Here is a 27,091-nt window from a genome sequence, read left to right on the forward strand (position 1 = left end):
AAGACCCAAGTACAGTTTGCAAGTGGAGTCGTTCGATGGATTGTTCAGAGTGAGTCAGACTCTAAGATGTTTATGTGGAACCCATTGCGCTCGCCAAATTGTTCAAACTCTTCCGAGTTTAATCGGAAAACCAACTTTTTGACTTTTTTTGACAGTACCGGTACATGTGGTTGTGGGGTCGGTGGTGGTTGGTTTTGTGTGGGGTGGTGGTTTCTCCACAGATCATCGGCTCAAATTGAGCACGTCGGGCGAATGGAGTTGAAGTGTGGCGTAACCCGGTTAATCGGAGTTTGACTGGTGCTCTGATTGAAGTGCGGCGTAACCCGGTTAATCAGAGTTTGACTGGTGCTCTGATTGAAGTGCGGCGTAACCCGGTTAATCAGAGTTTGACTGGTGCTCTGATTGAAGTGCGGCGTAACCCGGTTAATCAGAGTTTGACTGGTGCTCTGATTGAAGTGCGGCGTAACCCGGTTAATCAGAGTTTGACTGGTGCTCTGATTGAAGTGCGGCGTAACCCGGTTAATCGGAGTTGGACTGGTACTTCGGTTGAGGTGCGGGGAAACCCAGTTACAAGGGGCGAGTTGCGTCCGCGTGGTAGGTCCGCCTTCCACGTGGGGCGTGGGTCCTACGCAGCGGCCTGGAAACCCTAGGATGCCGTGCCATAAAGGAGCAGGTAGTGCGTCCCTCTTTATAGGGGCGTGGCCCTGTATTCACAGCCGGCAAACGCTGCTACTTCCTATCAGACCGCATGAACCCGTAAGGGGGATGGACTTAGGGGGGCGTGCATATAGGTTAGGGTGCTTTCCTGGTCCTTCGGGGCTGGGCGGGCGGACCGGACAGTCGATAACTGTGTCTGGCCCTCCGGGGCCTACCTTTTATCCAGCAATGGGCCTGACGATACTGAAAGCGCGTTGGGGCTGGTATCCTGGGACCTTCTCGTGGTGGCCCTGTTTAAAACCAACCTTACCAGGATTTTTGACCTGGGCCCAATTTCATGGCGCTGCTTAACAGTTAGAAGAAAAGTTGTGCTGCATGGCAGAATATGTGCTAACCTTAAGCACTATTTCACGGCGCTGATGTGCTAATGGTTGTGTGTGCATGGAGATTTCTATTGTTACGTCACTAAGTTAAGCAAAGTTTTCCTCTGAAGTAAGCGTGTCTTTTGCTGTGCTTATGCTTACTGTCTCCATGAAAAAGACGGAGGCTCTGTTGGCATAAAATTGTGTGCTTAGCAGCGCGGTGAAATTGGGCCCTGCTCAGTGAACAGTGTTACTTTGTCTTTCTTGCAGCTTTATTTGTCTTGCTCAGTGAACGATGATCACATCACATTCCATATATTCAATTCTTTGTAGGTTCTGCCATTACTTATGGCAGCTTGACGTTCAATTTCACAGACAAAAGTTTGGAATGAAATTAAAACTGAATTTGCTAGCTGAATGTTTTCTTACACAGCAAGGCCTTTCAAATGTTATGCTGAAGTAATATAACTCGGAACATTTGCTAAATGAAAACACTCCAATTTTTCATCTGTTTGCTTCTTTTTTTTTGGCAAACAATCCTGTGAAAGTTGCAACATGTGATTTTCTCTGCATTATGTTGTACTGTTGTAGTCGAAGAGCCTCTTGATAATTAGCTTTATAGGCGATCCCTCAGGACTTCATGTGGTACAAATACAATTTAATGTTGTAACTCGGAACATTTGCTAAATGAAACACATTTATTGAATTTGGCTACAATGTATTTTTCCTGAATTTTGATAAAAATGCAAGGGTACTAAAACCCTGTACTGTTTTGAATTTGTGCTAAAAACTTAGTTTTGCCCCGTTTTAATGAAAATACAAGGCTTTAGTGCCTTATACCGTTTTTAATGTGTGATAACGGCTTACCGTGTTCAATTTTGGATAAAAATTTGTGTCTGTCCCGTTTTGAGAAAAATGCAAGGCTATAAATAAACCCCTTACCGTTTTAAATTGGGGATAAAAAATTAACTTTTGCTTCGTTGTTATGAAAATGCAAGGCTATTGCTTTACCGTGTTTAATTTGTGAAAAAGTGCAAGCCCTTACTGATTGGAATTTTTACTACAAACGTATTTGTCCTGAATTTAAAAAAAATGCTAGGCCTGCCCCTTACCGTTTTGAATTTGTGATAACTTAACCTTAACTTTTGCCCCGTTTTAAAGAAAATGCAATACAATTAATTCGTGATAAAAATTTAAATTTTGCCCCGTATATTTACTGTTTATAATTTGTGATAAAAATGCAAGGCTACATGAATAAACCCTCACTTTTTTGAATTTGTACTACAAATGTATTTTTCCTGAATTTTGATATAAATGCTACGCTAACTCCTTACCGTTTTGAATTTGATGTCATCCCATTTTAATAAAAATGCAAAGCCAACCAACCCCTTGCTAGTTTGAATTTGAAATGAAACCTTATTTTTTGCTGAATTTTGATCAAAATACTAGGATAACCCTAACCGTTTTGAATTTGTGATAAAAACTTAACATTTACCCCCATTTTAATGTAAATGCAAAGCTATTGCCTAATTATCGTGTTGAATTTTTACTACAAATGTATTTTTCCTGAATTATGATATCAACACTAGGGTACTGCCTGAAGGGCCTGTCCCATTACATGCGCTCTCATAGGAGACCTTACGGCGACCAAATGTTTTTCATAAATTTAACAATCGCAGCAAAGACGCAAGAAAATGACAACTTTCTCTCCAAAGAAGCTCAAGCTACGCTCATACTGTGCTCTTCCTGCACTTATGATTCGTGCAACTCGCTCTCTATGCGCCCCTGTCAAGCCCAATTACTCGATCTAGTCGCTGCCTCTGCGCTGTCACTGCGCCCACACTACGCTCTGCTCGCTGTTGATACGTCCTAGTAGCTCGTGTCGCGCTCTCTATTCGACCAAAATACGCTCATGTGACATCACTTGCGCTGTATAAATGCCACGACAAAACGGTCAATACACAGTCCAGTTTCAAAAATTATTCTACAAGTTCATCGCAGTCGAGTTACTTTATCATGGAGACTACATCGACTGCCTTACGCATAAGCTGCCTCAATGCCACTTCAATGTTGCATGATTCACGCTCGCACAGCGCTCGAGTTGCGTCATTAGGGCGCCCTGGCCAGAGCGCAGAGGTGTTGCGATTGTTTTGAGCATGTTCAAAGACCTTTGCGCTCATCGAAGACCATTAAGACCCTCTGGCGCCCATCTGGCGACCTATGTAGTTGGCGCTGCGATGTAGTAGTTGTTGTTGCGCCTCAGCTATTTTTCAAGGACGCATGAGAGCGCATATAAGATCGCAGACAGTGTGACAGAGCCTTTAGCGTTTTGAATTTGAGTGCGTCCCATTTCGATAAAAATGCAAGGCTAACCCCTTACCGTTTGAATTGGTGATAAAAACTTAACTTTTGCCCTGTTTTAATGAAAATGCAAGGCTAATGCCTTACCGTTTTTAATTTGTGATGAAAATGCAAGGCTAATTAACCCCATTGCTGTGACGTCACACTATTGTTAAAAGTGTGGATTCGGATCTACGAATCTGTTACGCTGGTCACAAAGTGTGGATTCGGAAAGAAGAATCTTTAGTAAAGTGTGGATTCGGAATTACGAATCCACACTTTTAACACGTCAGACAATTGTTCTCCATTGTGACCATTAATAGGACCGTATGCGTGAAAATTTCTTTCCGAAATTACCAATGTATCTTCACTGACTCAGAAATAAATTATCGTCTGAACTATCAATTTGTCGACGGAAGGAGCCGTGACAAATGTTGCAACCTACCGCCACTTTTTTTTCTCCATATATCATCTCAATGAAAGGCATTCATTGCAAAAATGATGATAAGACATGAATCTGGGACTGAGAAATATTTCAAATTTTGTTAGAAAATATTTGAAAAAAAATACACTCGCAAGTGTAAGAATACACTCGCAAGTGTGGATTCTTAATTTACGAATTCACTCGGCGCTTCCCATTTGTTATAACAATGCAAGGCTAACCCCTGACCGTTGTGAATTTCTGCGAATAAATTTAATGTAGTTTCGATCAATTTCGATAAAAAGAATGGAATAGTCCAAAACGGTTGATCCAAAACTGGGATCTAAAAGTGGCGTCGTAAATTTTTTTTTTTTTTTTTTTTGAAAAAAAATTTCCACCTAAGGTTCATATGTTAGTTCAGAGTTATTCTTTCAGAGATGTGTTTGGCAAGTAGTGAGAACTCTCCTCTCCAAAGTGAGAGGTTGTGGGTTCAAATCCCAGGTGGGTCTTTTTAGTCTAGTTTTATAGATTGAAACCTGTGAGTTAAGTTTATTAAAAACGTATTTCTACCGGGGGACCTGGATTGTGTAGTAGGTAGGTGTTGCGACCGGGAAGCGGCGGGTCCCCGGATCGAGTACAGCCCTCCGCCAACCCCCCCCCCCCAAACCAGCCCTCCGCCAACCCCCCCCCCCCAAACCCGCCCTCCGCCAACCTCCCCCCCCCCCACAAACCCGCCCTCCGCCTACCTCCCCCCCCCCCACAAACCTGCCTGGTCAAGCCCCTCCCCCCGATTTGTACTTGGGTGCGAATTTTTGGGTGCGAATTTTTGGGTGCGAATTTTTGGGTGCGAATTTTTGGGTGCGAATTTTTGGGTGCGAATTTTTGGGTGCGAATTTTTGGGTGCGAATTTTTGGGTGCGAATTTTTGGGTGCGAATTTTTGGGTGCGAATTTTTGGGTGCGAATTTTTGGGTGCGAATTTTTGGGTGCGAATTTTTGGGTGCGAATTTTTGGGTGCGAATTTTTGGGTGCGAATTTTTGGGTGCGAATTTTTGGGTGCGAATTTTTGGGTGCGAATTTTTGGGTGCGAATTTTTGGGTGCGAATTTTTGGGTGCGAATTTTTGGGTGCGAATTTTTGGGTGCGAATTTTTGGGTGCGAATTTTTGGGTGCGAATTTTTGGGTGCGAATTTTTGGGTGCGAATTTTTGGGTGCGAATTTTTGGGTGCGAATTTTTGGGTGCGAATTTTTGGGTGCGAATTTTTGGGTGCGAATTTTTGGGTGCGAATTTTTGGGTGCGAATTTTTGGGTGCGAATTTTTGGGTGCGAATTTTTGGGTGCGAATTTTTGGGTGCGAATTTTTGGGTGCGAATTTTTGGGTGCGAATTTTTGGGTGCGAATTTTTGGGTGCGAATTTTTGGGTGCGAATTTTTGGGTGCGAATTTTTGGGTGCGAATTTTTGGGTGCGAATTTTTGGTGCGAATTTTTGGGTGCGAATTTTTGGGTGCGAATTTTTGGGTGCGAATTTTTGGGTGCGAATTTTTGGGTGCGAATTTTTGGGTGCGAATTTTTGGGTGCGAATTTTTGGGTGCGAATTTTTGGGTGCGAATTTTTGGGTGCGAATTTTTGGGTGCGAATTTTTGGGTGCGAATTTTTGGGTGCGAATTTTTGGGTGCGAATTTTTGGGTGCGAATTTTTGGGTGCGAATTTTTGGGTGCGAATTTTTGGGTGCGAATTTTTGGGTGCGAATTTTTGGGTGCGAATTTTTGGGTGCGAATTTTTGGGTGCGAATTTTTGGGTGCGAATTTTTGGGAGCGAATTTTTGGGAGCGAATTTTTGGGAGCGAATTTTTGGGAGCGAATTTTTGGGAGCGAATTTTTGGGAGCGAATTTTTGGGAGCGAATTTTTGGGAGCGAATTTTTGGGAGCGAATTTTTGGGAGCGAATTTTTGGGAGCGAATTTTTGGGAGCGAATTTTGGGAGCGAATTTTTGGGTGCGAATTTTTGGGAGCGAATTTTTGGGTTACTACTCGATTCAATGTTACTACTATGTTTCATTACTACTTTTAACTCGATAAAATGCGAACCCGATAAAACAGGAATTTTTTAATATTGTTACTATATAAACAAGATTAAATGCAATCACGATAAAATAGTTCATTTTATTATTGTTACTAGATAATATTGTTCTATATTATTGTTACTATATAACTAGATAATATTGTACTATATTATTCATGTGGTTCTCTATTATTCTATATCCTCTATTGTTTGTAATAACACAGTAATAATTCACTCTTTCAAATCTGAGGTTTATCTTTGCCTGTTCTCTCTTTTTATTTCAGTATATATTCAATCTTTAATATTCACCAACATTTTTTAGTCACTTACCTTTTTTATAAACTTTGCCAGCAAATAAAACTCGTACAACTCGTGCATTAAGACACGATAATCAGGGTTTTTTTTTTGGTTTTTTTAACTCTAGGACAAATATGACTAAAGTTCATTAAACATAAGATCATTAATCATTAAGAGTAGAAAAGCAAAAGTACTGGTGAACTAATTACAGAGCTAAATCCATTAAAATGTCATCCACATTTGAAAATAAACAATCTGAACTCCTTTTTCAATCTTATTTCCAAAACGTTAATGGGTTGGACTTGCTTAAGTAAAAAAATAACATTAACATAACATATTCAAAACGTTACGTGGATTGCCTCTATATTTTATATAACAATAAATGGTTTGAAATTAGAGTGAGTGTTCATCAAAATTTTGTAACGGTAAAGATAAAGGTAATAAGCCATTATTATAACATAAAAATAAAATACGTTAAGTGGTAAACCTTCAACTTTAATTTCTGAGAAAATTCAACTTTAAAATGTTCAACTTTATTGTCCACGTAAATCCTATGGTAAAATTATCCTACGAGACATTGTTTAGACACATCACTGTTGGAGATGACCCGCATCATGTCCTACTTCTGTGGCGTATTCTTTCAAAGGCGAACGTGTGAATTGTAACTTTTCATCTATAGGCCTCTCATAAAATAAATCGGTTCGGGCACACAGAACAGCAGCATGTTGTGTAACTCCTCTTCAGTGTCAGCTCAAGCTGGGCCAAGTAATGCAGGCTCCTTGCATCTCGAGCTTGAAGATGCAGTCCTCAAACCCCTGAAATTAAAAAGACAAAATCCAAGTCAGAAAGCTTGAAATCAAGGATCATCTGCTTTAGTACGGTCAGTGGCCGTGTCATGCACAGAGCCCTGTTTCACTTCAGTTTCTTGCCTAGGGATCACGCACACATGTCCCGAAAGTATTCGCAAAATTTTATGAGACTGCATTGGAGACATCATAAATACGCGATTAGTACCTGAAGACTGCACTGTTCGGCCAAGAAAGCAAGATAAGTGAAAATGTGTGCTTGATTTTGATGTCAAATACAACTGCTTTTGACAAAATTGAAGTGTTGTAACGGCACATCAAACAAAAATCATAATAACAACAAAAGCAAGGGCAGATTGTTCGTACCTGTACATTCAACTCTTACAAAAGGCCGATACAAATGGCAAGTTTCAGTAGGTAGAGGATAGTGTAGGCTTCATACAGGAACCTTATATAGTTTTGGTCCAAATCGCCGGTCTTTCAAATGGGAGAAACTAAATTTCAAAGATTTGCCCGCCAACGAAATCAGCATTCCTATGTGATAGGGGCATTAGCTTTTAGCTTGCTAAAAGATGAGCATGTTTGACAAAACGTAGTGTTCCAATTGACTTTCACAAAAGATACAACGATCTCATCCTAAAAACCGCAAGGAAGGCAATTGAGGAACTACTGTAGAACGTTTTTATAACGGACATCATGAGATCCACAGAAATTGTTTGTAATAGCCATCTTTTGGTATAGCGATTTTCACATTAGTGGCGACCTCTTTTGATCATTGTTAATGTGTAGTTGCATTTACAAACCACGCCTGGAGTCGCTTAACATGTCCATTAATATTTTCAATTCCGTAGCAGAACTACTAGTTACTGAAAGACGACTTTCAACACGTGCGATTATTGACTTACACAGTTTTTGAGCTTACATGCTTTTTCCTACTATTTGTTGGGGAAATAGCCATTTGTCGTTCTTCTGTTGACATTTCCGACAACAATGTTCGGTACCTTTTGTACATAAAAATTGGGAGCCAAGGCCGATGTTCGGTATAGCCAAATGTTCGGTATAGCAGTGTTCAGTATAGGGACGTTCCACTGTATTTGATTGACGGTTCAACTCACCTCTGCTGAACCATTCGATCGACTCTTCTTTTTGGGCTGAATGTCTTCCTTTCTGAAATCAACAAAAAAAAATTCACAATAAGTTTAAGGTTCAGGCAAGAAAAGGTTTCAGGTTTAGCTCAACTACGGATCCTCTACACAAGTATAAAAGACTCCTCTGGGCTTGTGTACGATGCAAAAAAGATGTAGAATAAAATGCGAGTGTCATCATCGCCGACATAAATGTGACCGCTGAAAGACTGCAGTAGACTTTTGAACATCAAAGAAGGGCAAGTCGAAATAAAATGAAATAACCAAAATGTGAGCTCTTTTAAATCGTTTTTTTTTCCTCAAAATACCAAAAAAAAATTCGATACGACAGTTCATGGTGTAACTGATGATAAGTTTGTACAGTTAAGATTGTTCTACTTCAAAACAAGCATTTTTTTTGCAATTTTTTGATTACCACTGAATGATTTTGCATCAATATGGCAGAGAGCTTAGTGTGCGAGTGTAAGACCATGTCAGTAAAAGAATAAAGTTGTCTTACTTTTTTCGTTGATGGATCCGCAGTAACGTTGCTCTAAGTAGATGGTGCATCTCTGATGCAGCTTGCGCCGTTGCTTTTCCACCAGGAGTCCATAGGCTGTTTCATGAAGTGTAGCTGGCTCGAATCATAACAGCCCATTCTCATAGATGAAGACTCCTGCTGAGATGAGGCCTCCTATGCTCTCAAGGACCTGGTGGGGAAATATCAAATCATCGGTCAGATGGCAAATCATCAACATGATTAAACTTATTGAAATATGCTTATTACAAGAGGAGATTAAAACTGTTAAATGTAAGGGAGGGAGGAGAACCAGATTTAAAAGACTCAAGAGTCTCGAAGTAAAAGATCAACCACAGAAATTGGCAAATTGGTAACAAGTAGTTACTGAAAGATGACTTCCAACACGTGCGATTATTGAATTACAAAGTTTTTGAGCTTACATGTGTGGCTTTTTCCTACTATTTGTTGGGGAAATAGCCATTTGTCACTCTTCTGTTGACATTTCCGACAACAATGTTCGGTACCTTTTGTACATACAAACTGGGAGCCAAGGAAGATGTTCGGTATAGCCGAATGTTTGGTATAGCGGTGTTCGGTATAGGGACGTTCCACTGTATTTGATTGACGGTTCAACTCACCTCTGCTGAACCATTTAACTCTTCTTTTTTGGCTGAATGTCTTCCTTTCTGAAATCAACAAAAAAAGAATTCACAATAAGTTCAGGCAAGAAAAGGAATGTCAGTTTACACATTTCTAACTGTATTGGTAAGACGAAACGCTTTATCCTTTGCAGACTTCAGTGAACCGTTTAAGAAATATTGCCCATGCTTCTTCCAGGTTCCCCAGAAAATAGAGAACTTGAAAAGTTGCTAGTTAATAGCAAGTCAGAAGTCAATTTCTTTCAAATGAGACACTGAATAAAAACACGTTTTACGTTTAGCTCAACCATGGGTCCTCTACACAGGGTAGAAGAAAATGCGAGCGCCATCATCACCGACAGAAATGTGACCACTGAAAGACTGCAGTTGCGTGCCGAGTCTCACACATGCACGCACGGCGCGCAAGTACTTGCCATATCACGCCTCAACCAGAAATTTGGTGAAGTCATTTACCCTTGTGTTGAGAATCCATGGTTGAATTGTTTTAGATTCAGGAGCAAGGACAGAACATCTTGACTGCTACATGTATACAGTTAACAAGTTAAGTCTTATTTGCAATAACATTTTATGTACAAAACTGACACCAGAAAACTGGTATTTTAAAAGCAATAAGTGTAACTCCGCCTAATACAAACAGTGCCTGTATACCTACATGGTTGTAACACATGCATGGGAAATATGTGCTTTTCAGATGGGAGCTTTTTGGCTGTTTTAACTCAAAGGCCTGATTATATAACATTGGACAATAAAAATTCTTAAATATTGTCTGCTGCCAGCCAAGAAAGCTCATTAGATAGGCAGGTCAACAGTGTAAAAGGTTACTGAGCATGGCAGATGCTGTGGGCAAACCCCCAAAGTGGGCAAGACAGCTTTTCGAAGCTGTAACATCGATGAAGCCCAGATAAGCACATCAGAACAGCTTTTTGCAGGGTGGGTGGGATGGCAAGTGAGTGAGTTGTCACATTTGAAAGGGAAGTTTTTCTCAAAAAAAAATTTTTTAAGTTGAAAAAGTTTTTGGATTTGCTTTTTTTTTAATGCAGTGGAACAAAAATGGTTTTTAAATTCAGCAGCAGACTCTTCCTAAAAACCGCAAGGAAGGCAATTGAGGAACTACAATGGAATGTTGCTATAACGAATATCGTGGGAACCACAGAAATTGTTTGTAATAGCGATTGTTCGGTACAGCGATTTTCACATCAGTGGTGACCTCTTTTGATCATTTTTGTTATTGCGTAGTTGCATTTACAAACCACGAGCAGAGTCGCTTAACATGTCCATTAATATTTTTTTCAATTCTGTAGCATAACTACTAGTTACTGAAAGGCAACTTTGAACACTTGCGATTATTGAATTACAAAGTTTTTGAGCTCAAATGGGTGGCTTTTTCCTACTATTTCTTGGGGAAATAGCCATTTGTCGCTCTTCTGTTGACATTTCCAACAACAATGTTCGGTACCTTTGTACATAAAAATTGGAAGCCAAGGATGATGTTCGGTATAGCCAAATGTTCGGTATAGCGGTGTTCGGTATAGGGACGTTCCACTGTATTTGATTGACGGTTCAACTCACCTCTGCTGAACCATTCGACTCTTCTTGTTTGGCTGAATGTCTTCCTTTCTGAAATCAACAAAAAAAAATTCACAATAAGATTAAGGTTCAGGCAAGAAAAGGTTTCAGGTTTAGCTCAACCACGGATCCTCTACACAAGTATAACAGACTCATCTGGGCTTGTGTACGATGCAAAAAAGATGTAGAAGAAAATGCGAGCGTCATCATCTCTGACAGAAATGTGACCACTGAAAGACTGCAGTTGCGCGTCGAGTCTCGCACATGCACGCATGGCGCGCAAGTACTTGCCATATCACGCCTCATTCAGAAATTTGGTAAAGTCATTTACCCTTGTGTTGAGAATCCATGGTTAAATTGTTTTAGATTCAGGAGCAAGGACAGAACATCTTGACTGCTACATGTATACAGTTAACAAGTTAAGTCTTATTTGCAAGAACATTTTATGAACAAAACTGACACCAGAAAACTGGTGTTTTTAAAGCAATAAGTGTAACTCAGCCTAATACAAACAGTGCCTGTATATCTACATGGTTGTAACACATGCATGGGAAAAATGGGCTTTTCTGATGGGAGCTTTTTGGCTGTTTTAACTCAAAGGCCTGATTATATAACTTTTGACAATAAAAATTCTTAACTATTGTCTGCTGCCAGCCAAGAAAGCTCATTAGATAGGCAGGTCAACAGTGTAAAAGGTTACTGAGCATGGCAGATGCTGTGGGCAAACCCCCAAAGTGGGCAAGACAGCTTTTTGCTGGGTGGGTGGGTGGGTGGGATGGCAAGTGAGTGAGTTGTCACATTTGAAAGGGAATGTTTTCGTGGAAAATTAAAAAAAAAAGTTTTAAGTTGAAAATGTTTTTGTTTTGGTTTTTTTAATGCAGTGGGAACAAAACTGGTTTTTTAATTTCAGCAGCAGACTTTTGAACATCAAAGAAGGGCAAGTCGAAATAAAATAACAAAATTTGCGTAATGTTTTTCTTCAAGCAGCACTGAAAAATTGTATACAATTGCACATGATACAAATTGTTTCAATTTTGGGGAAAAACACAGCAAATCAATGTACAGAAGGCCGTGGAAAATGACGGCCAACAGTGTTTCCTCGCAATGAAACGATCAAAACTTCAGATATTAAATAATTTGCATGAAATGTCAGTCGCACCACGAACCGTCGTATCGCAATATTTTGGTGTTTTTGAGGGGAAAAAAAACGATTTTAAATAGCTCATATTGTAAATAGCTCTTATATACTTCCTGTGAAAGTATTCAGTTTCATTTCAGCTAGAAAATTATAGTTTAAATTTCATCGCACGCAATCTGTTTGCTCTTTGAGTTGCATAGTTTTTAAGATATTCAGTTTTTTAAGATATTCAGTTTCCAAGATACAAGTCACTTTGTAAAACTTACCCGATTGTATTTCATACAACGCACGTAATAGTGGCCACATGGCAGATACGAGGATACGCCTGTTCGTGCAACGATGAATTCACACCTTTCTTTTAGAGATACGCTGCATAGTCTAATAAGCGTTCTGAGTTAATTACGACTCAGATTGGAATAAAAATGTGTGAGAATGAGCACTTTGACGAAATGAAAACCTTGATGACAAAAAAGTCAATTTGGCCAAAAAATCGAGATACGACAGTTCATGGTGCGACTGATGATAAGTTTGTACAGTTTAGATTTTTCTACTTCAGAACAAGCATTTAAAAAAAAAAAATTTGATTACATGAATGATTTTGCATCAATATGGCAGAAAGCTTAGTGTGCCAGTGTAAGACCATGTCAGTAAAAGAATAAAACTGTCTTACTTTTTTCGTTGATGAATCCGCAGTAACGTTGCTCTTAATGTAGACGGTGTATCTCTTATGCGGCTTGCGCCGTTGCTTTTCCACCAGGAGTCCCTAGGCTGTTTCTTGGAGTGTGGCCGCCTGGAATTGTAATAGCCCATTCTCATGGATGAAAATCCTGCTGAGATGAGGCCTCTTATGCTCTCAAGGACCTGGTGGGGAAATATCAAATCATCGGTTAGATGTCAAATCAGCAACATGATTGAACTTGATGAAATATGCCTATTACAAGAGGAGATTAAAACTGTTAAATGTAAGGGAGGGAGGAGAACCAGCGCAGTGCATGTCCAACTCATGTTCCAACAGATTTCAAATACTTGAGTCTTGAAGTAAAAGATCGAGTTCTAACACTTACATCTCCATGATGTCGCAACCACAGGAATTGGCGAAACTGGACAAGAACTGGTAGTGGCGCAAATCTGTGCCGGCAAGTGGGTGATGGAGGATGACCAAGATCCTAAAATTGCCCAGCCGTGGAAATTTGAAAGGGGCGGGGCGGGGTGGAATGAATGGACACCACATTACACTACGGGGTGCTCTTCAGGATAAAGATGTATCAATATGTATACTCGTGCTTACATTTTTGGAATTTGTTTCTACACTTTTTCAGTGCTATTGAATGAATTTCAGTTGGACATTCAGAAAATACCTCAAAATTCGCTTTTTTTTCTTATCACAAAAAAAGTGGCGGGGTTGATTAAATAGCCCATCTCCCTGGTCAAAAAGGGGGGAGGATATTCCCCCCCCCCCCCCCCCCCCGGATTTACGCCTCTGAGAACTGGACAAGGACTAGATGGCTACTGCTCTGAACATGGAGCTCGTGTTGGGGACTTACAGGGGACTGCAACAATTGTGATAGACACTGGAAGGTCCTGACAGAAGGGCAAAGTGCACCGATTGTTTTGAGACTGTTAAAAACAACGGGGAGACTCTTCCGTCCTATTCACAGCAGGGTAAGGACGCTGTGAGTTCGGGGCGTGGACTCCACTCGAACGGCCTGGATGCGGAGCCGATGAGAAGGCAGTCGGTAGCATCGTTGTGAGAACTGCATGCACGGAGCTGCATCGGGACTGTCTTTCACTCATGAGTCTCTCATTCTATGCCGCGTTAAACACAGTGCCTTCGCAGACCTCCGCCCATTGCTAGCATGGATAAGCACGTGATAGACTTGGTGCCAATAATTTGGACATGATGAGGAGGGGTGGGGATGGGAGTGTAAGCCACTTTTGTCTTAAATAGAGCTTCCAGAGAATGGCTGGGACGAGGACGGGGCATGTACATGTATATACGCGGATTATAGTCTGGGATCAAAGGCTGGAGCCACAATTTTTTTGTAATTTCTTGAGTCCTAGCCACTTTTCAATGTTTTTGTTATGACAATTGTATCATGCATGGGGCTACAGAACGGCATATGGGCTTTAGATTCACGAGTATGTAGAAGGACCAAAAACTACAGAATACTACATGTTTTGTGCACACTTGTATGGAAAGAAATGCATACTACAGGTTACTACTCAGTAGTATTTTGTAGCTTTAGGTGAGGTTCTGAAGGGTTAATTAATGCTACATGTCTAAAGTTAAAAAGTGAAGCCTATGCAGGAATGATGAAAATTTTGTTTGAAATTGCAGGAGAAATCGCGGAAGCAAAGTGTCCTTACAATTTTTTTTTTTTTATACTAAACGCTTTCAAGTTGCTGAAAGCAAGTCCATGTTGACATCGCGTTATAGCCAATATGAAATTTTGTTATGAGATATAATTCCACTAATGGAATCATGCCACGTAGACTTCACATCAGATTGGACGGCTGCACGCCTTTTGTGGCTTCGTTCGCCTCTCGTACGTGTGTACGCAAGACTGCAATTTGCTCTAGAGATTGGAGAATGTGAACATTTTCCAAAAACAAAATGGGAATTTCTTCCAGTGAAATCTCAATATGATATTCAGGGAATTCTTTGTAAAAAACCTTGGGAAGTTGACTACGATTTTCCAATTGATATCGCCACAAGAGGCCAACCTGACGACCACAGAGAAGCGTAGAGAACATCAACACGACAGTGGTTGAACCATGTTCCTTGCTCTATGGTTGAACTTATGAACTTCTTACGATAAAACATGTCTCAAAAATCATCCGAAAACATTTTGATTGGGGACCACTTAAACATGTATCGTTCCTTACATGTATTGGCTCCAGTCGTGCCGACCGACCCAATGTTTACTGTAAATGAATAATATTATCTTACTTTTTTCCTTGATGAATTCATGGTGACGTTGCTCTAAGTAGATGGCGTATCTCTCATGCAGCTTGCGCCGTTGTTTTTCCACCAGGAGTCCATAGGCTGTTTCATGAAGTGTGGCCGACTGGAATCGTAATAGCCCATTCTCATGGATGAAGATCCTGCTGAGATGAGGCCTCCTATGCTCTCAAGGACCTGATGGGGAAATATCATCAAATCATTGGTTAGATGTCAAATCAGTGACTTGATTGAACTTAAGTTAATAACACAGTTTTCACTTTGGCATGCAAAAACACAGTTCAATTTCCAAGAAATTTTCTTTGATAATAAATGCTCCTTCCCCTACAAAATAAAAATGAAATTCTGAGAGACAGTTCACATCTGAAGAATGACAGGCCCCGTTTTTGCATGTGGAACGTTAATGTTCAGTATTTTTATGGTCATGCAGCAGGCATTGATTACGTCTCCTCCACTTCTTTATAAGCGTCTTCCTTCGCTTGAAACAAACCCTGCACCACGTGGCCGCCATTCATGAATATAGGAACAATTCATTTCTGGACTTTAGGGGTCTGAGGAACTCATTGTTCATGACAAGATGGAGTGAGAGACTTTGAGTAGTTCCTGATCCGATCAGGACTACCCTGCTAAATTCAACAGAGTTCAACCGGATTTGCTCTGTTCAATCCTTATTTTCAGTTGCCTGCTGAATCCAACGGAGGCCAACTTGGCGTTATAATGCTGTTCAGTTGCCTGCTGAATCCAACATTTTGCATCAGGAATGTACACAAGGAATTTACTGCTCAATCCAACAGGCTCCATCAGGTATATGATATAGTTGGATCCTGTTGGATTCAGCAGGGTTAGGGTTGGACAAACACAACAAAGGGGTAAAAATCATCTGCTTTCATAAGACTTTCATTGAGTGTTGCACTATAAAAATTAAGAACCACGTTTGCAATTAGCAAATTTGAGAAGTTGCAATGCATTCGACTTGCGCCCCCGTGCCCCCCCCCCCCTCTAGAATTTACATGTATGACATACAAGTCATGAGTCTGCATGTATTTAATGTCGCCAACTAGTTTGGTAGGTCAAATACATTAAAAGTGGAGTTTGTTAAGTGGAGTTTGTTCCCTCAAACTAAGGAACCGGGCCCTTACACACAATGATCGCCAGGGATGGCACCCCTCATTTCATCAATCATTGTGAATTTATGAAATATACTCTTCACTTCAGGAAATAAGAACTCCCAAAATTTATGAAAACAAATAGCTTATGTTTTGAAGAAGCAGTTTTGTAGCCTCCACAGATGTGTAAAGTACCCGTTTCTATGTCATTTACATGTATCGTGGACACACAAAAAGTTAAAGAGTTTTACATTTTCAAAATGCGAGATGTTTGATGCTTTGTTTGTACATACAGATTTTACAGTCACTTCACGTAATTTCAACTTCGCCGACAACCACTTCACCTATTCGAGTCACCAACGTCGAGTCTGTGTCAAAGTCCCGAGTCACAAGCCTCGAGTCTGAGTCACGTGTTCTTAGTTGTTCACCAAACTACTCATTTTTTTTTTTCAATTATGTTTCCATCATGCATTCTGTCTTTTAAGTAAATCCCAGTGTATGATTTACGCTGTGTGTGAACATGCTGCTTGACCCAAAATGTGTTTTCCTTTTAATTCTCATCCCTAAAAAACCCTCCTCCATCCCTTCCCTCCATGTTTTATCATCCAACATTATTCAACCATGATTCTCCAAGGCACCATGTTTTGTCTATGGAGTAGAAAAGAATGCTACATTTGTCGCAAAAATACATTGGTTTTTTCTTTTGATGAAAATATGTGACTCAAGTCACGAGTCACCATACAAGCTCAAGTCCAAGTCATCATGGTCGAGTCCGAGTCATTTTCCCATGTGGCTTGGAACAACTCCACCCTTGGGACAACTCCACCGTTGGGACAACTCCACCATTGGGACAACTCGACCGTTGAGACAACTCGACCGGTGACAACTCGACCGTTGGGACAACTCGACCGTAGAAACAGCTCAACCATTGAGACAACTCGACCGTTGGGACAACTCGACCGTTGGGACAACTCGACCGTTGGGACAACTCGACCGTTGAGACAACTCCACCGTTGGGACAACTCGACCGTTGGGACAACTCGACCGTTGGGACAACTCGACCGTTGGGACGACTCGACAGTTGGGACAACTCCACCGTTGAGACAACTCCACCGTTGGGACAACTCGACCGTTGGGACAACTCGACCGTTGGGACAACTCGACCGTTGGGACAACTCGACAGTTGGGACAACTCCACCGTTGAGACAACTCGACCGTTGGGACAACTCGACCGTTGGGACAACTCCACTGTTGGGACAACTTGACCGTTGGGACAACTCCACCGTTGGGACAACTCGACTGTTGGGACAACTCGACCGTTGGGACAACTCCAGCGTTGGGACAACTCCACCGTTGGGACAACTCCACCATTGGGACAACTCGACCGTTGAGACAACTCGACCGGTGACAACTCGACCGTTGGGACAACTCGACCGTAGAAACAGCTCAACCATTGAGACAACTCGACCGTTGGGACAACTCGACCGTTGGGACAACTCGACCGTTGGGACAACTCGACCGTTGAGACAACTCCACCGTTGGGACAACTCGACCGTTGGGACAACTCGACCGTTGGGACAACTCGACCGTTGGGACGACTCGACAGTTGGGACAACTCCACCGTTGAGACAACTCCACTGTTGGGACAACTCGACCGTTGGGACAACTCGACCGTTGGGACAACTCGACCGTTGGGACAACTCGACAGTTGGGACAACTCCACCGTTGAGACAACTCGACCGTTGGGACAACTCGACCGTTGGGACAACTCCACTGTTGGGACAACTCGACCGTTGGGACAACTCCACCGTTGGGACAACTCGACTGTTGGGACAACTCGACCGTTGGGACAACTCCAGCGTTGGGACAACTCCACCGTTGGGACAACTCGACCGTTGGGACAACTCCACCGTTGAGACAACTCCACCGTTGAGACAACTCCACCGTTGGGACAACTCGACCGTTGGGACAACTCCACCGTTGAGACAACTCCACCGTTGAGACAACTCCACCGTTGAGACAACTCCACCGTTGAGACAACTCCACCGCTGGGACAACTTGATCGCTGGGACAACTCGACCGTTGAGACAACTCGACCGTTGAGACAACTCCACCCTTGAGACAACTCCACCCTTGAGACAACTCCACCCTTGAGACAACTCCACCCTTGAGACAACTCCACCGTTGGGACAACTCCACCGTTGGGACAACTCCACCGTTGGGACAACTCGACCATTGGGACAACTCGACCGTTGGGACAACTCGACCGTTGGGACAACTCGACCGTTGGGACAACTCGACCGTTGAGACAACTCCACCCTTGAGACAACTCCACCATTGGGACAACTCGACCGCTGGGACAACTCGACCGTTGGGACAACTCGACCGTTGGGACAACTCGACCGTTGGGACAACTCGACCGTTGGTTTGTCGTCGTGTTCGGGTTTGATCATTGGGTTGGGGTTGCTTGACAGGATACAATTGGGTTAAGCTCGGCTGGGACTCCCATTTATGCTGGGGTTTTCCACGCTGGGGGAGAGAGAGCATTTGGCGGTCCAGTACGCGGTTGGGTATGCGCGGGATGGGGAGACGCAAACTTTTGGGGGTTTTTTTGCAGTGGGGATTTTGTTGCTGTGTCCAGCCATGGGTGGTGCGGGCCTGGTTGATGGGGCTGGGGTTGCTGGACAGTGTTGGCTTATTTTACTTTAGGAAAATGATGGCGCTATCCCATTCATTGGCACATGGGATGGGTGGACATACATGTAAGAGATCAGGTAGATTTCGGATAATTGCGTTGTCTCAACGGTTGAGTTGTCCCGAGTCTACTTGTCTCAACGGTCGAGCTATCTCAACGGTCGAGTTGTCTCAACGGTCGAGCTGTCTTGGGTCGAGTTGTCTCAACGGTCGAGTTGTTGATGTTTGTGTAGTTGCGGACCCAGTTCCTTTAAGGGAACGAAAATCTACTTTTAAACTTTGGGACTCACCTAAATAGATGACGTTGACACCCATCTTGTATATCTGCAGGATTACTTTTGCGGAAAGAGGGCAGGGTTTTGATTTTTGATGGAACTACAGTATGGGGTAAAACAACCACAGCTACAAAACTTACGACTATGGCGACCTATTTAAATAGTGCACCCTCAGGTGTTTACAATGTACAACTTCATTACAAGCTGGTTTGGTTAAACGTCGCTGATTCCTCGATGAAAAGTTCCATTTAGAAGCCAACTTTTGGACTCAGATGAGACCACCATATTGAATAATTGCAGGATTAATATTGTGGAAAGAGGGCAGGGTTTGGATATTTGAGGGAAATTATGGGGTAAAAGTGACGTCAATAAAAATAAAAATGCTGAAAACAAACTTGGTTGGTGATTGGCTGATGTAGAGCAGCCTGCTTCCCTTGTTCTAGTTCCACATTAATTAATACATGCTATTCAGTATATTTTGGTCTGGGAACCAGACTAGCTCCTATACCGCGGTGCAGTAAGTGTGTCGATTCACATCTTTGTTTAATACCGGAAAATCAGGTAAGAGAGCTGATTAAAAAATTAGGGTCAGTATAAGAAAACATTTCATGAGGTTGCAGACTTGGGGAAGCGACAAAACTTTTTAAAGAATATCATAGAAAGGTGGTGTCCTCAACTACACAAACTGGGACAGAAAGATTCCCATATCTGGCCATCAGTAATTTTTCCCTCAAATGACCTAATATGTCCTTAAAATGTCAAAATTAGCAAGGACAAATTTCGAATTTTTACTGAGAAAACACTGAAATTTTCAGACCAGTCCCATACGGTTTGTGCACAGGGTGACAAGTGATGGCTAGATAGTCCCATAAATGTGACGGTAATACTGGACTACCTCTGTATTAAACGTCACAAATCCACATGATTATTGGACGGAGAGTCCGTTGCTAAGGGAGCCAAAAATCCATTCGAAATCGCAATTATTTTGTCACTTTATACTCACACAATGCCTCCTACAACTGCTTAATATCAACAAAACGTTAAATTCGGCACCTTCAGAGGTCTAGTTATCTTGTAATTTCGAGTTGAATTCGGACGACTTTTACAGCCATTGTTCACGAAAGCGTCGTGTTGCATGACGTCATGGGTTGTGATAAATCGCGCCCTCACTAGCTTACATCAAATTTTGACAATGTACATTTGTACGGCTGTTGCCTGTCATTCAGTTTTGGTCAAAAGGACAGGGTGGGGACGGGAGTGTGAGCCACATTTGTCTTGAATAGAACTGCCTGGGAACGGCTTGGACTGGACGAGGATGGGACGAGGACGGGGTGGGGACGGGAGTGTGAGCCACATTTGTCTTGAATAGAACTGCCTGGGAAGGGCTTGGACTGGACAAGGATGGGACGAGGACGGGGTGGGGACGGGAGTGTAAGCCACATTTGTCTTGAATAGAACTGCCTGGGAAGGGCTTGGACTGGACGAGGATGGGACGAGGACGGGGTGGGGACGGGAGTGTGAGCCACATTTGTCTTGGATAGAGCTGCCTGAGACCAGCTTGGACGGGACGAGGACGGGACGGGGTGGGGACGGGAGTGTGAGCCACATATGTCTTGAATAGAACTGCCTGAGAACGGCTTGGACTGGACGAGGATGGGACGAGGACGGGGTGGGGATGGGAGTGTGAGCCACATTTGTCTTGGATAGAGCTGCCTGAGAACGGCTTCAGGAGAGTGGACAAGACATAAATGCTACATGTCTAAAGTTAACAAGTGAAGCCCATGCACGGTCATTTTATGCACAAAACAGACATCACAAAACGGGTATTTTTTAAGCCATAATTCCAACTTACAGATACAAACAGCATACTAACACATGCTCGGGGAAAAAGTGCATTAATGATGGTAGATTTTTGCAAAAGCAAGTTTTTTTGACATCGCTTAAGCCTAAAGGAAAATTTGTTATGCAATATTCCACCAACGGCCAGGTGCACTGTAGACTGCACATCAGATCCGAGGGCCGCACAACTTTTGTGGCTTTCGTTCGGCTCTCGTGCACGGTGCACGCAAGACTGCAATTGGCTCTAGACATTGGAGAATGTGAACATTTCCAAAAACAAAAAGGATATATCTTCCAGTGAAATCTCAAAATTACATTCAGGGAATTCTTTGTGAAGAACCATGGGGAAGTTGACGATGATTTTTCAATTGATATCACCACAAGAGGCCAACCTGATGAACCACATAGAAGCATAGAGAATGTCAACACGAAAGTGGTTGAACCATGTTCCTTGCTCTATGGTTGAACTTACAAACTTCTTACGATAAAAACGTATCTCAAAATCATCTCAAAACACTTTGATTAGGGACCACTTAAACACGCCTCACATGTATTGGCTCCAGAAAAAAGAAATAATAAAATGTCATGCCGACCAACGCCACCACATTTTTTCGAACCATGTTTTTCAAACCGCTTTTGTTGTCCTAATACCAAAGTGACTTTCTGTAAAAGAATAAAATTCTCTTACTTTTTTCTTGATGCATCCAAGGTAACGTTGCTCTAAGTAGATGGCGTATCTCTCATTCAGCTTGCGCCGTTGTTTTTCCACCAGGAGTCCATAGGCTGTGTCTAGAAGTGTGGCCAACTGGAATCATAACAGCCCATTCTCATAGATGAAGACTCCTGCTGAGATGAGGCCTCCTATGCTCTCAAGGACCTGGTGGGGAAATATCAAATCATCGGTTCGATGTCAAATCAATAACTTGATAGAACTTTACCCAATACAAGAGCAGGTTAAAACTGTTACGGGAAAGAAACCAGCGCAGTGCATGGTCAAATCAAGTTCCAACAGATCTCAAAGACTCGGACGTAAAAGAGTTCTGACGCAAACATCCTTCTGGTGTCACGTCCACAGAAATTGTCAAAACTGGACAAGAACTGGACAAGGACTTGACAGCTTGAGCTGGTATCTGTCAATAAAAGCTGCCCTAGTTCCCGACCCCCTATTATCGTTCAAAATGCACTTGTGTTTACTAACGTGATCCAGTCTACTCATTATCATAATAGATGCATCGCGCGCGCTCGGTAACGGAATCGCACTCGGGATACGTGGACCATCGAATGTACGCTGGGAATGAAGACCACATCGCGTCGTCCAAACATTAACACGAATCGGAAATTTAACGTGTTCACAATCGCAAGGGGATAGCTCTCGGAATTGAACGGGAAATTTCACTTTCCATCCGGATCGTAAGTAAACTTCAGTACAACCATCTTAATTATCGATGTCAACTTGTACCTCAGTTGGCGTATCTAGTAATTTGGAGGCTGTTTTGAGGGTGAAATCTGATGTTTTTGTTGGGCAATGTTGGGTTTTTGGGTAAATGACAGAATTGTGTTGCTCGGCATACATCATTAGCTTGGACCCCACTATCGCCAGACCATGTCCGAATGTTAAAAAGGCGATAAGTTGGGTCCAAGTTACTCGGACTAGCATGCACGGGGAAAATATATGTTGTTTTTGTGTGCATGTATTTTATCTGGGAAATTTAGTCATACAATTTTGTGCATGACAAATTCATATGACTACACGTGCGCCACTCAACCTTAAGGGCACTTCTTAACAAGGGGCACTCTTTACAAAATATTGGGGGGGGGGGTTAAGCACTGGTGAAAAATGCGCATTTGAATGGAAAAGGGGGGGGACCCCTTGCCCACCCACCCTTCCGACCACGCCTATGCCCCCCCCCCCCCACCCTAGTCCCATAAATGTGACGGAAATACTGGACTACCTCCGTATTTAACGTCACACATCCACCTGTGGTATAAACACGGAGTGTCCCCATTGCTAGGGGAGCCAAAAATTAATTAAAAATCGAAATTATTTTGTTAGCAGAAAAGCAAATGGCACAAAATCGTTAAATTCAGTACCTGCTGTCAACTACTCGTTTTTGCCGGCTGCGCTGGCTGTTGGCGCGTGACGTCACGCGGAAGCGTAACACCCGATGACTGTTTCATGCACTAATATGAGGTTTACCACTCGCATCACAGCTTTGGTACTGGAACCGCAACCAATTGTGCATGAAACAGTCATTGGGTGTTACGCTTCTGCGTGACGTCATGCGCCAACAGCCAGCGCAGCCGGCAAAAACGAGTAGTTGACAGCGCTCTGTGCCTGATAATCGACCGCCATTCATTGTACACAATTTTTTTTTGTGCACAAACCAATTGCGGTCCTGGCCATGCCAGCAAGTTAGCGGTTATTCCTCCTGTTTTCACTGCAATTGTAGGCTGAATCTTCATCGTGGATCGTTTTTTACTTCAAGGACCTGTGTAATGGTTATTCCAGGCAAGTTTGGGGTGAGTTGCAGTTGCAATTAGTGTGTAACGGGGACAAAATTGAACATTTTCCAAATTTTTTTGCCTATACTACAAGTTACGAGAAAAACTCGCTCCAGCCCTAGATGACAACCCAATGATAAAACTCAGGGCTGGGTAACTCCAGCTAGGACTACCCCCGCCCCCCCCCCCCCCCCCCAAAAAGGGAAATATCAATTTACACATCAATAAAACTAAAGTGTTAGACTTACTCACATTGAAGTAGGCTAACTGCTTGGTCTTTGGGAGGTTTGCAACACCCAATATCACATTAGCAAAACCACGGAGCGAGGAAAAAAACAGAAAGCATGCAAAACATACCTCGCACATCTGACAAGGTTTGGTTCCAGCAGATCCACACGACCGCCATATTGGCTGCAGGATTCCCAATTTTCAGAGGTCCAAAAACATCATTCAGAGTCCGTTGATGCAGAAATTAGTGGCTAAAATACTTCTTTGATTGTTCAAAAACGACAGGACATCGGTTGTACATTAGGATGCGTGAGTTAAAAAGAGAAATTTTCGGGTGAAAAATGGCTATACCGCGAACGAAACCACAAACGCAGACGACCGTGAGCAAAACACGCATGCGCGGCGAGCGGCGCGCAAAATTGAAAAGGAGGCCATAGCGCATGTGCGCCGCAGGCGCTTTGTAGGGCTGCATCCCAATCAACTGCCTAGAGCTAGGTCTAGGTCTGTGCCCATTGAAAATACGCGGGGACGCGCTGACTATAGACGTAGCCGTAGCTCTGGAAGCCCGTTTCGGACACGGCCCTAGATTTCACTTGGAACATTTCTACGGCACAAAACTTTTCTTTGAGGGGGGAAGTCTCTTTATGTTCCGGGCGGGGCAAAAGTAATATTGAAACATTAATCTAAAATTTGAAACCGTAGAATGTAATTATATTTCGCATAAATAATGACACCGTTCCTACGCATGTTTTATTTTTTTAAAACAATTTTGTATAATGCACTTGGGGCTATCACCCCCCCCCCCCTTAAAATATGCATTTTAGGCCTGCCGCCTTTTTTGTGCTTGTTTGTTTGTTTGTTTTTAATAAAGTACGAATTCAAAGTCCGCATTTTGAACAGAGGAATATCGCTAGAGTGAAAAGTTTAGAACTTGGCATAAACTGATCCAAAATAACCTGAAATGCAAACGTCGGTAGCCCGTAAGAAAACACTCGAGATTGATTGCAAGTTAGTGTGAAAATAACACTCGGTATAAAGTGTGAAGAGTTCACGGTGCTATAGACTGAACAAGACAAAAAAAATCGGAAATATTCCATTTGATGTGCGCCTGGGAAATAGTATAAATTGACATTAAATTGAAGTATGGCAAGTTTATAGCCGACCTCCCAATGGTGTTGGGATGTCTGGAAATAAGTCGAGCGCCGTCAATCATTTCTAAATCATCCCACTGCTCGGGTTCATCGGTAAACCCAAATATAGAGCAAACTTGCTGACTGCACATTTGCCCAATATTGCCAGAAGAGCTTTTATTGGTCCGAGTTTGTTAAAGCTGAACCACCTTCCGCCTAATTAAAAGACAGGTTTCAGGTATATGAAATCATCCGAAACCATGCATTTGTGTTCAAGGGAATCCGAGGACAAAACAAAATGAAAGGCATACAAGTGGAAATATTTAGATACCGTTTTGGAATCAGAAATATTGCAGCGATGTAGAAATTATTACTAAATGAAATAATAACCAAAGGCCTAGACCTTAAAGTTATTATTGCTTTATTATCACTTGAGGGATTTTCCACAATGGTTGCATAGCGCATTGGTAAGGAAAAAAGGGGCAATATAAATATCGGTGCCTTTCTCTTTCCAAGTAAAGTACTTGTAAACCATTGTGCAAATTCACTCAAGCAGTATTCGCGATAGGCCTAATACTTCTTCCAATTTTTTTTTGTTTTTGAAGATTTTCATATGCATAAATTCGGTGACCGTGGCTTCTATTTTGGCTGCAGATTGTGTTTTCCCCATGTGAGTGGAAACGACCACACCAAAGTTAATGTTATTCCGAGAATCTCGTTTCATTTCCAGATTTTGAGGTTGGATCCACGAAGGAATTCACACCAACAGGTGAGCAGACAGCTTCTTGATTAAGACGAAGTATCCGACAGTCGAACTGGAAGCAACAAAATGTTCACTACATCTCCCTGTGGGGAATGCAAGCTAGCACCCAGCACGCGATCATATTCATTTAGGAAGTATCAGTGAGTGTCAATGACTTCTCAGCGACAATCATGTTTGGAAAAAAAATGTTTCTCAGAATCAAGACGTTGTTTTGATATAAAAGGCTAATGTTACACAGCTGGGAACATAGTATGGAAAATATAATATATGAATGAAATAAAATGCACCTCAGTGTCTCATTTAATCATAGTTTCAATTTTCGTTTTGCCATTTTCAAGGGTGTTTTGGTGCCTTTTTTTATGCTAATGCAAATTTCTATATTCATGAGCGAAAGTGTTATGACATTTCAGGCAGAAATTTCACTGATAATTACAGCTATTTCAGCACAAAAAGAATTTTAGATATTTCGCTGTCGTAAATGTTCTTTTGCTTGGTGATTCGTTGTTGTTCAAGCCAATGAGAAAAATTTTCTCACAAATATTTTCAATTTTTGAGTTCACAATTTGAGCCAAAACAACCGTAAACCGAACAGTGTCTTCCTGAAATGAAATCACTGCAACAGCGCCTGCAGTTGTCCGGAAAATCAAAGATTTTTCTTTTAATGTTTAAAGGGGAGCACTTTCACAAAAATTTAACCAAAAATGCATGTCGAGTATTTTTCTTACATTTAAAGGGAATGTACAACATTTGCTTTTGCTGCAATTTTTGGAAATACATGTAGATGGATTTGGAGGATTAATATGTTATAGCAAATAATGTTGAAATGACTTGTTTCACGTTTTGGGCTTGTAGATGCTTGGAAAAGCCATGAAAACCAATCGTGTTCTTGTAGTCTGGTTCCCTGACCCACTTTAGATGAAACGGAGCAATCATGACTTTGCAAAATTGTAAGGTCAGATAATCAGTCTAGCAGGCTTGTACCCCTTCACAGGTGTGTAAACAATTGCAAAGAAAACGCGGAATAACTAATTATGAAAAATTGGGAGCAGTTTTTGAAAAAAGCCAGTTTTCTCCAAAGCTGGTCGGCTGACCAGCGTTGGAAAAATACAATTTTTCTTGAAAATGACAGCACACCAGGAGTCACAATTTTACAGGATGCTTTAGACTGTCATTCCCTAACAATCTAGTGAGGTAATTCGTGATTATTTGATCATTTCGTTTTGTGATGTTTGCAAATGTTGTATCTTCCCTTTACAGAGGAGTGGAAAGCTTAATTTGGCAAATATAACTGTTCACCATTTGGTTGTTAGCGTCTGCACTTCCTTTCCATTGAAACTGACACAATATAAAATAGTTTGGATTCACAAAAAAAATATTTTCTCCCAACTGAACTGTATTTTCATGTCCTTTCCATACACACTTGTACAAAAAATCTAACTTAACTCCAGGCTTACAGAATATGCAATATTACAAAAATATATTTATTTAAAAAAAATACCAATACACGAATATAATATTATACATGTTGTATTAAGAGTAGTTATACATTGTATAAGATTGTGTATATACATGAAAGCCTTGTGTATATGCAATGTATTATTTTGTTCCTTCAAATGTGCATATTTAAATGTTCATGTATACCAAC

General features: G+C 41.8%; 1 protein-coding gene across 25 annotated transcripts; it reads right to left on the reverse strand.

Moving 5' to 3' along the window:
* Positions 1–6,088: 6,088 nt before the first annotated feature.
* Positions 6,089–23,978, reverse strand: LOC119732247. Of its 25 annotated transcripts, XR_005271529.1 has the most exons (9): positions 23,683–23,971; positions 21,512–21,700; positions 14,898–15,086; positions 12,618–12,808; positions 10,813–10,860; positions 9,223–9,270; positions 8,585–8,774; positions 8,056–8,107; positions 6,867–6,949 (listed from the first exon to the last, which is right to left on the reverse strand). XR_005271529.1 is itself a non-coding variant. In XM_038205686.1 (8 exons), the coding sequence occupies exons 3-8, from the start codon at positions 14,916–14,918 to the stop codon at positions 6,881–6,883; spliced, it is 483 nt and encodes a 160-aa protein (XP_038061614.1). In that variant the 5' UTR covers positions 14,919–15,086; positions 21,512–21,700; positions 23,683–23,975; the 3' UTR covers positions 6,089–6,880. The 25 variants fall into 25 exon arrangements, 8 of the variants coding, with proteins under 8 accessions (XP_038061614.1, XP_038061615.1, XP_038061616.1 ...); XM_038205686.1 differs by lacking the exons at positions 8,585–8,774; positions 9,223–9,270 and adding an exon at positions 13,012–13,113 and having other exon boundaries at positions 6,089–6,949; positions 23,683–23,975; XM_038205687.1 differs by lacking the exons at positions 8,585–8,774; positions 9,223–9,270 and adding an exon at positions 13,012–13,113 and having other exon boundaries at positions 6,089–6,949; positions 23,578–23,975.
* Positions 23,979–27,091: the final 3,113 nt, after the last annotated feature.

The sequence above is a fragment of the Patiria miniata genome, unplaced genomic scaffold, assembly GCF_015706575.1.
Source record: "Patiria miniata isolate m_02_andy unplaced genomic scaffold, ASM1570657v1 HiC_scaffold_24, whole genome shotgun sequence".
NCBI lineage: Eukaryota > Metazoa > Echinodermata > Asteroidea > Valvatida > Asterinidae > Patiria > Patiria miniata.